This window comes from Palaemon carinicauda, chromosome 4, assembly GCF_036898095.1.
Source record: "Palaemon carinicauda isolate YSFRI2023 chromosome 4, ASM3689809v2, whole genome shotgun sequence".
Taxonomy (NCBI): domain Eukaryota; kingdom Metazoa; phylum Arthropoda; class Malacostraca; order Decapoda; family Palaemonidae; genus Palaemon; species Palaemon carinicauda.
The window spans coordinates 62,750,763-62,760,704 of record NC_090728.1 but is presented as its reverse complement, the minus strand read 5'-3'; the positions used below and the strand labels follow the sequence as shown (position 1 = coordinate 62,760,704).

Here is a 9,942-nt window from a genome sequence, read left to right as displayed (position 1 = left end):
TATATATATATATATATATATATATATATATATATATATATATATATATATATATATATATATATTATATTTTTATATATTTATATATATATATATATATATATATATATATATATATATATATATATATATATATATATATATATATATATTTATATATATATATATATATATATATATATATATATATATATATATATATATATATATATATATATTATGTATATATTATACATATATATATATATAATAAAAAATAACGAATTTTGAAAATATAAAAATCACATAAACATCAATAGGCAAAGATGAATAAACTAAGAGCATCAATCCACAGAAACTTATTTTGAAATTACAGTTTTCGAAGTATGGTCAGCGTACTCAACAGATTTTCGTAATCTTTAAATGAATTAAGTTTTAAAATTTTCGTCTACTTTTCCATTCAGGGGAATCTGGAATTTACTCCTGATGTGAATATTCACATGGAATATATTTTTCCTTTTTTCCTCGCCTCACTGGGCTATTTTCCCTGCTGGAGCCAATGGGCTTATATCATCCTGAATTTTCGAACTAGGTTTGTAGCTTAGCAAGTAGTAGTAATAATAATAATCAATAATAATAATAATAATAATAATAATAATAATAATAATAATAATAATAATAATAATAGCAACGGTAGGTCTTTTCTAAAATAAACTGTAGAAAACCTTCACTATTAAAAAAACCGTAATTTTAATTATAATTCTCCGTAAAAATATACTGTTCTCAGCCGTATTTCAGTAAAATATAGGGAGACCGTAATTTTACTATACTTTGTTATTTTCTTTTACAGGTTAGAGACCGTAATATCATTCCTTTACGTCAATATATTCGGTAAATGTCTGGTAACATTTATGCCAGGATTTCTAGTTTTTTTATGGAAAATTTTAAGTGTTTTGATCAAGAATAACGGTTGAATGATGGTGAACCAGTGAACTTGATTGACTAATATAAAGAAGATAAAAATAAATACTTAAAACTTCACTAATGTATTCTGTTGTCAACGAATATCAAAATCCCATGTTACAGTTTAAAGACTTAAAGGTTTCAAGTCAGCTCATGAATGACAGAGGCAAGACTGACATTGCCATATCAAACAGGCCAGTGCCCTAGAGACTGGCCATATATATACATATGATCAGCGCCCAAACCACCTCTCCACCCAAGCTAGGACCAAGGAGGGCCAGGCAGTGGATGCTGATGACTCAGCAGATAGACCTATGGGCTTGCCCAAAGTCCCCATCCTTAGCTTACAAGTATGGTGAAGTTGCAGCGACCAAAGTAACTAACAAGTTTAAGCGGCACTCAAACCCAAGTCTGTCGTTCACTAGTCAGGGACGTTACCGCATCGGCCACCAGTTGGCTAAGAGTTTCCTACTAGACATTTAAGGATACATAAGAATGTATTCCACTTCTGGAAGGAGTGTCCTATATAAATAATAAAATTTTGTTATTTATGGAATACAAATGTTTCTAATTTTGGAGTCACTCCAGTTTTTCAAAAAGAAACTAGAACTCTAACTCGATGTTGGCAGAGATTCACCAATAACCCATAATTTCTCCTGATTTTAAACATTCTTTGAGAAAAAAAGTTGAATTATTCTCGTTTAAGATATTTTATTAGATTTTGGATTTATTTCATCTTTGTTACATCTATTTTGAGAAGAATTTCTAAAGTGACATAAGCCAAACTTCATTTAATCTTTAATTCTGATTTGTGTTAGGCTGATATAGAAGTTACAATTAAACGTTAGGCAGAATAATTAATCTTACAACGAATATAATTCCTTAATTGGCCGTCCTCTTTTTACAGTTATCAATACACTTATTTAAGATATCACTCTCGACTCATTAGCATATTGCTCAACGAACAGTAATTATTCACTTACTGGTCTTTACTCAGCCGTGGCTCACTTCGTTTGCAATTATTCATTATCTCATTGCTCCTCTGTTTTGGTCACTCACTGGTCTTTGCTCAGCTGTAGCTTGCTTCATTCGCAATTAATCGTTACCTCATTGCTCCTCTGTTTTAGCCAGTTACTGGTCTTTGCTCAGCCATGGCTCGCTTCGTTCACAATTAATCATTATCTCATTGCTCCTATGTTTTGGTCACTCACTGGTCTTTGCTCAGCCGTGGCTCGCTTCGTTCGCAATTAATCATTACCACATTGCTCCTCTGCTTTGGTCACATACTGGCCTTTGCTCAGCCGTGGCTCACTTCATTCGCAATTAATCATTATCTCATTGTTCCTCTGTTTTGGTCAGTTACTGGTCTTTGCTCAGCCGTGGCTTGCTTCGTTCACAATTAATCCTTATCGCATTGCTCCTCTGTTTTAGTCACTTACTGGTCTTTGTTTAGCCGTGGCTCGCTTCGTTCACAATTAAACATTATCTCATTGCTCCTCTGTTTTGGTCACTTACTGGCCTTTGCTCAGCCGTGGCTCACTTCATTCGCAATTAATCATTATCTCATTGTTCCTCTGTTTTGGTCAGTTACTGGTCTTTGCTCAGCCGTGGCTTGCTTCGTTCACAATTAATCCTTATTGCATTGCTCCTCTGTTTTAGTCACTTACTGGTCTTTGTTTAGCCGTGGCTCGCTTCGTTCACAATTAAACATTATCTCATTGCTCCTCTGTTTTGGTCACTTACTGGTCTTTGTGCAGCCGTGGCTCACTTCGTTCACAATTAAACTTTATCTCATTGCTCCTCTGATTTGGTCACTCACTGGTCTTTGCTCAGCTGTGGCTCGCTTCGTACGCAATTAATCCTTATCTCATTGCTCCTCTGTTTTGGCAAGCGGTATATTTTAGGCTATCCACATTAGCCAATAGGTAAGTATTTTGGTGGACAAAAAATCGGTGAACCAACTACCTACATACTGCTCATAAATCAATTAATATCTAGATAACTTTCCCAGTATCAGACTATCAACATTTGATAAATAAATAAAGAAAGAGAAATAGCAAAAACCAATAAGATATTCCATTCTGGATACGAATAGGCCTTTTAACTGGCTATTGTGCCCTGTATTGGTCGATCTTTACCTACTGCCCTTTAAAAAAGGAAGATACCTTTGTAAGAAATCCTGATTCAGAATCTCATAATTTATGGCACGTCACTATTTTCGAAGTCTTGAAATATTTAAGGAATACATTTTTTTTATCTTTAAATCCAATAAATATAGATACCGTTTTGGTAAGTTCCTTGATTATATGTGAATTTGTTTATTTAACAAAATCTATGTTTTGATTATATTAGATTATCATTTATACATAAAAAATATTCTGCTGATATCAGTCGACTTAAAAACCAGCCTCTAATGACTTTAAAGAATCTCATGTACTACTTCTCTCCCCCAATAACCCAGGAGATGTTTACTGCCTGCAAATTGCCCCGCCTTTTTACAAAGAGCCACTTTTATCTCTCATAATATTCCAGTTATTAATTCTTCTATATTCCACGAAGCTCCACTTACTCTCCTTTCCCCTGGCCAGTAATCCGTCTTCTTTCTCTTTTCCGGGAGACTTCAAAGGCTTCGCTCAAGAACTCGGGATCTTCCAGATCTTCCAGCCTCTCCATCTCTTCATGAATCTTCTCCTTTAATCGATGTCCGTCAGTCCACCTTAGCAGACGCTTTTGAAAAGCTCCCCCCCCCACCCCCTGGGAAGGGGAGGAGAGGAAGGGCCAGGGGAGGAGGTTAGGTGTAGGGGGAGTGATGGCTCTCGGGGAAGAGAATTGCCAAAAGGATATATTTGGAAGAGCTGGAGAATAGGTAGTTGATGCCTGTTGGCCATGTTCCCGCGGCGAACTGTCTCCTTCTGATATACCTTTTCCAGTATGATTTTCCAATAAAATTTTCTCCTGTGTCGTCTGAGTCTCTCTCTCTCTCTCTCTCTCTCTCTCTCTCTCTCTCTCTCTCTCTCTCTCTCTCTCTCTCTCGAATAAGTTGGACAAGATCATAAGAACTCTCTAAATTCTTAAACTAAATCGCTCTACCAAAGAGCAAATGGAGTCTCCGCGGATGGACTAAAAAGTCTTTGAGACATCCAAAATCCTTGTAAATCCTTGTAACTCTCTCTCTCTCTCTCTCTCTCTCTCTCTCTCTCTCTCTCTCTCTCTCTCTCTCTCTCTCATACCATTGCCTGGGAGAAGAAGGATATCGTTTGTATGTTTGAAGCTGGGATGCTCGTGAAAAGCTTCAAAGACAAGGAATTCTATTTCGCATGCATCTTTCAGCCTAGTATGAAGTATTCTTTAACCTAACTTATCCTTTTTTTTAATTATTATGTTCCTGCCTTAAGTCGGATTTATATAATTGCATGATTTAAAATTAATAATGCTTTATGTACATGTCCCAATAATGTTAAAATACAGTTTCTTGACATACTAAATTTTAACTTTTTTATACTTGCATATATATTCGATTATTTTGTAATAAGAAGTCCCTTGAAATAGCACCAATATATACATATACATATATATATATATATATATATATATATATATATATATATATATATATATATATATATATATATATATATATATATATATATATATATATATATATATATATATATATATGTATATATATATGTATATATATACATACATACATATATATATATATATATATATATATATATATATATATATATATATATATATATATATATATATATATATATATATATATATGTATATATATATGTACGTATATATATATATATATATATATATATATATATATATATATATATATATATATATAAATATATATATATATATATATATATATATATATATATATATATATATATATATATATATATATCTGTAATTTATATATATATATATATATATATATATATATATATATATATATATATATATATATATATATATATATATATATATATATATATGTATACATATCATATATATGTATCATATATGACTGTTAAATATTTAGATAGATACGCGCACACACACATGCATACCCCCTATAACCAAGGGACTGGGAGAAACCGAGTAGTTCAACGTTTGGAAATGCTGCTGAGCGTGACCGGAGAGAGAGAGAGAGAGAGAGAGAGAGAGAGAGAGAGAGAGAGAGAGAGAGAGAGATACCTGCTCTTTGTTATATAGAGGAGATTTTGTGTTTCACACTATCTTCTGAAAGTAAGTGACTTTGAATTAAATCTCTCTCTCTCTCTCTCTCTCTCTCTCTCTCTCTCTCTCTCTCTCTCTCTCTCTCTCTCTCTCTGTCTGTCTGTCTGTCTGTCTGTCTCTCTCTCTCTCTCTCTCTCTCTCTCTCTCTCTCTCTCTCTCTCTCTCTCATATAAAGGTATCTACTAACATCTGTAAATCTCAAACTCTCTCTCTCTCTCTCTCTCTCTCTCTCTCTCTCTCTCTCTCTCTCTCTCTCTCTCTCTCATATAAAACTATCTACTCACATTTGTATAAAGCTAAAACATACACTCTCTCTCTCTCTCTCTCTCTCTCTCTCTTATAAAGCTATCTACTTATCACATGTGTAAATCTAAAACGTCCTTTCTCTCTCTCTCTCTCTCTCTCTCTCTCTCTCTCTCTCTCTCTCTCTCTCTCTCTCTCCGTCAGTTGTGTAGCCGAGTTTCATGCCAGCGGAATGTTGATGGAAAGTCGGCCTTAACAACTTCACCTGTATCGACCGGAAAGAACCTCGCTAAGTCTGAAACTTGTGTTACGTCTAACGGCTGACCTTTGCGGCCGAGGTGAAGAAAGTCTTATTGCAATAGTGTTCCGGTGTCCTCGCTTCCTATGAGATTCCAGGATAATTTGGGTGGTTGTTACTCTGGCTTTCTTCGAGATAAACTCTACGGGTTTTACCTGCCATGTTTAGTTTCAATAAATGATAAAGTCTACGGGTTTTATTTGCCATATTCTAGTTGGTATCTGAGAGAAACTCTACGGGTTTTATTTGCCCCTTATCGTTTAAATAGAGCCATGTTTTAATTAAATTTTAGACATTTTTGCAGTTATTTTTTATTGGTTGATGCTGGATATACACTAAACAATGCAAAAAAATAAACTCTACGTCTTCTTTAAATTTACTCTTTACCGTCAAAAGAGAGCTATCTTTTAAGCGAATTTAATTTTAGACATTTTGATAATTATTTTTTCTTGCTTGATATGGGAACTATTCTAAACATATTGCAAAGATAGTCAAATGTATTTGCAAATTATTTCATTATTTCCAAAATAAACTCTACTGTACTTTTTATTTGTTCTTTTTCGTGTTAAGGTAATTAAATTAAACAGTATGTGACTGAAATGCTAAGTATTTTACATTCTAATTCAATGCTCTTTTGACTGAAATGCCAAGTATTTTCCATAATAATTCAATGCTCATGTGACTGAAATGTTAAGTATTTCCCATGATGATTCTATGCTCAGGTCACTGAAATGATAAGTATTTTCCATGATAATTCAATGCTCAGGTCACTGAAAAACTAAGTATTTTACACGATAATTCAATGCTCATTTGACTGAAATGCTAAGTATTCAACATGATAATTCAATGTTCATGTGATTGAAATGCTAAGTATTCAACATGATAATTCAATGTTAATGTCAGTGAAATGCTAAGTATTTTCCATGATAATTCAATGTTTATATGCCTGAAATGCTAAGAATTTTACATGATAATTCAATGTTTATATGACTGAAATGCTAAGCATTTTCAATGATAATTCAATGCTCATGTGACCGAAATGCTAAGTATTTTCCATGATAATTCAATGCTCATGTGACCGAAATGCTAAGCATTTTCCATGATAATTCAATGTTCGAATGACTGAAATGCTAAGTATTTTACACGATAATTCAATGTTTATATGACTGAAATGCTAAGTATTTCCCATGTTAATTCAATACTCATTTGACTGAAATACTAAGTATATTACATGATAATTCAATGTTTATATGACTGAAATGCTAAGTATTTCCCATGACAACTCAATGCTCAGGTCACTGAAATGCTAAGTATTTCCCATGATAATTCTATGCTCGGGTCACTGAAGTGATAAGTATTTTCCATGATAATTCAATGCTCATGTGACTGAAATGCTGAGTAATTTACACGATAATTCAATGCTCATGTGACTGAAATGCTAAGTATTCAACATGATAATTCAATGTTTATGTCAGTGAAATGCTAAGTATTTTCAATGATAATTCAATGTTCGAATGACTGAAATGCTAAGTATTTCACACGATAATTCAATACTCAATTGGCTGAAATACTAAGTATATTACATGATAATTCAATGTTTATATGACTGAAATGCTAAGTATTTTACATGATAATTCAGGGCTCGTGTAAATGAAATGCTAAGTATTTTACATGATAATTCAATGTTTATATGACTGAAATGCTAAGTATTTTACATGATAATTCAATGTTTATATGACTGAAATGCTAAGTATTTTACATGATAATTCTATAGTCATGTGACTGAAACACTAAGTATTTTACATGATAATTCAAGGTTCGTGTAACTGAAATGCTAAGTATTTTTTATAATGATTCAATGTTCCTGTGACTGTTATGCTATTTTCTATGATAATTCAACTCTCATGTGACTGAAATACTAAGTATTTTTAATAATAATTCAATGCGCATGTGACTGAAATGGCAAGTATTTTCCATGATAATTCAATGTTTATATGACTGAAATGCTAAGTATTTTACATGATAATTCAAGGGTCGTGTAACTTAAATGCTAAGAATTTTATATAATAATTCAATGTTGGTGTGACTGATATGCTATTTTCTATGATAATTCAATTCTCATGTAACTGAAATAATAAGTATTTTACACGATAATTCAAGGCTAATGTAACTGAAATACTAAGTAATTTCCTTGATAATTCAACGCTCATGTGATTGAAATACTAAGCATTTTCCACGGTAATTCAAGGCTAATGTAACTGAAATACTAAGTAATTTCCATGATATTTCAACGCTCATCTCACTGAAATAATCTAATATAGTATTTTCAAACTAGGGAAGTGATGAATTATAAAATAAAATCACCCCAAAATAAGCTTTCGTGCGTTATAAATTAAACAGTAAGTCTTCATCACAAGAGTCACTCTTTTTGAATTTGCATCACAAAGAAAGCGATGAAAGTCACCCCCCACCCCTTTCCAGTCACCCTCCCCCCCTTTCCTCCCCCCGGGGGTGGGGGTGGGGGCGTTCCAAATTCCTGACGCAGTTTTATAATGGGAAATGCAGCCCGCCTTCCCTTTAAGGAGCCACTGACAGGAATTTTAAAACGTTCTCGCTTATATCAGGGTTTCATAAAAGAGGAGAGTTTGCAATTTTCATCTCGGTGATTAAATGTTGGTGCCTGGCTCGTTGTTTGTTTGTTTGTTTGTGTCTTATGGTGTTTGTGTAGTGCTAAGTAGTAGTAAAGAAATATATTTTATAATTTCACGATTAAAGTGTTTTTTTTTTTTTTATCTCCAGGATTAAATGTTGGTGGGAGACTTGTTTGTGTCTTATGATGCTTAATCTGAGTAGTAAATTAATATATAAGAAGTAGTAAATTAATATAATTTCACTATTAACATTCTTTTTTTGTGAATTAAAGCTGTTTATAATCTTTATGCAATTGATGTTATTAAATATTTCCCCTGTTTTGTTTTGTCTTAGGCGATGCTTATATATAATTATGAGAACCACTAAATAAATACAATTTATAATTTGACGATTAAGATGTTTCATTTGTGAATGAAATCTGTTTATAATGTTAACGCAATTGCAATGTTATTAAACTTTTTTTTATTTGTTTTATCCCTACGTTAAGGGGTCGGTTGCTTGATGCGCCTTCTCCAATGCCTTCTATCAAAGGCATCCTCTTCCACCAAACCTCTTCTCTCCATATCATCCTTCCCCCTATCTCGTCATCTAGATCTCTGCCTCCCTCTCGATCTTCCCCCTTTAAAGTTTCCTCCCAAGCCCTCCTCACTCTCTCCCCACCATCATTCTCAACACATGCCCACACCATCTCAGTCATGATACTCTTATCATCTCAGTAATCTTTACTGGAGGCCAATGTGGTAACGTCCCCGACTGGTGATAGCCCGACTCGGGTTTGAGTCCCGCTCAAACCTGTTAGTTTCTTTGGTTGCTGCAACTTGACCATCCTTGTGAGATAAGGATGGGGGGTTGGGGGAAGTCTATGGGTCTATCTGCTGAATCATCAGCAGCCATTGCCTGGCCCTCCTTGGTCCTAGCTTTGGTGGAGATGGGGCTCGGGTGCTGATCATATGTACCTGTAGGGCATTTTCCAGCATTATATGGCAATGACATTATCCGTTGCTTCTGTCATTCATGAGCGGCCTTTAAACCTTTAAACCTGCCATTCTCATTTCATCATTTTCCAATCTTTCAAACAGTGATATTCCCATAATTCACCTTGCTACTCAAAATATCTCTAATATATCTACAACGTCTTGTAATTTGCATAAAAGGAATAGAATAGAAAAAAAAATGCCAATACCTAAACAAGAAATACTCTATGGTCTAAAAAACACTGTTAAAAAAACCGTAATTTCAATTTGAAATTCTCCGTAAAAATATACCGTTCTCAGCCGTATTTCAGTATAATACAGGCGACCGTAATTTGTAACCTAATTCGTTATTATCTTTTACGGGTTAGTGACCGTAATATCACTCCTTTAAATCAATATATACATTTTTAAAACGGTAAATTCCTGGTAACATTTAATCCATGATTTTTACCGTTTTTACGGCATATTTTTGACAGTGAATTTAAATTTCTTCCCTCCCCAGGCGAACATAATTTATAACCTTCTTTATCATCATCTTTTACGAGTTAGTGACCGTAATATCACTCCTTT

General features: G+C 33.4%; 1 protein-coding gene across 1 annotated transcript in view; it reads right to left on the bottom strand.

Annotated features, from left to right (window-relative positions):
- Positions 1-3,615, bottom strand: part of LOC137639457 (DNA ligase 1-like) — a 60,708-nt gene extending 57,093 nt beyond the window's left edge. The window contains exon 1 of the mRNA XM_068371730.1: positions 3,512-3,615. Coding sequence (XP_068227831.1) covers positions 3,512-3,615 — 104 coding nt within the window. The remainder of the gene's footprint in view (positions 1-3,511) is intronic.
- Positions 3,616-9,942: the final 6,327 nt, after the last annotated feature.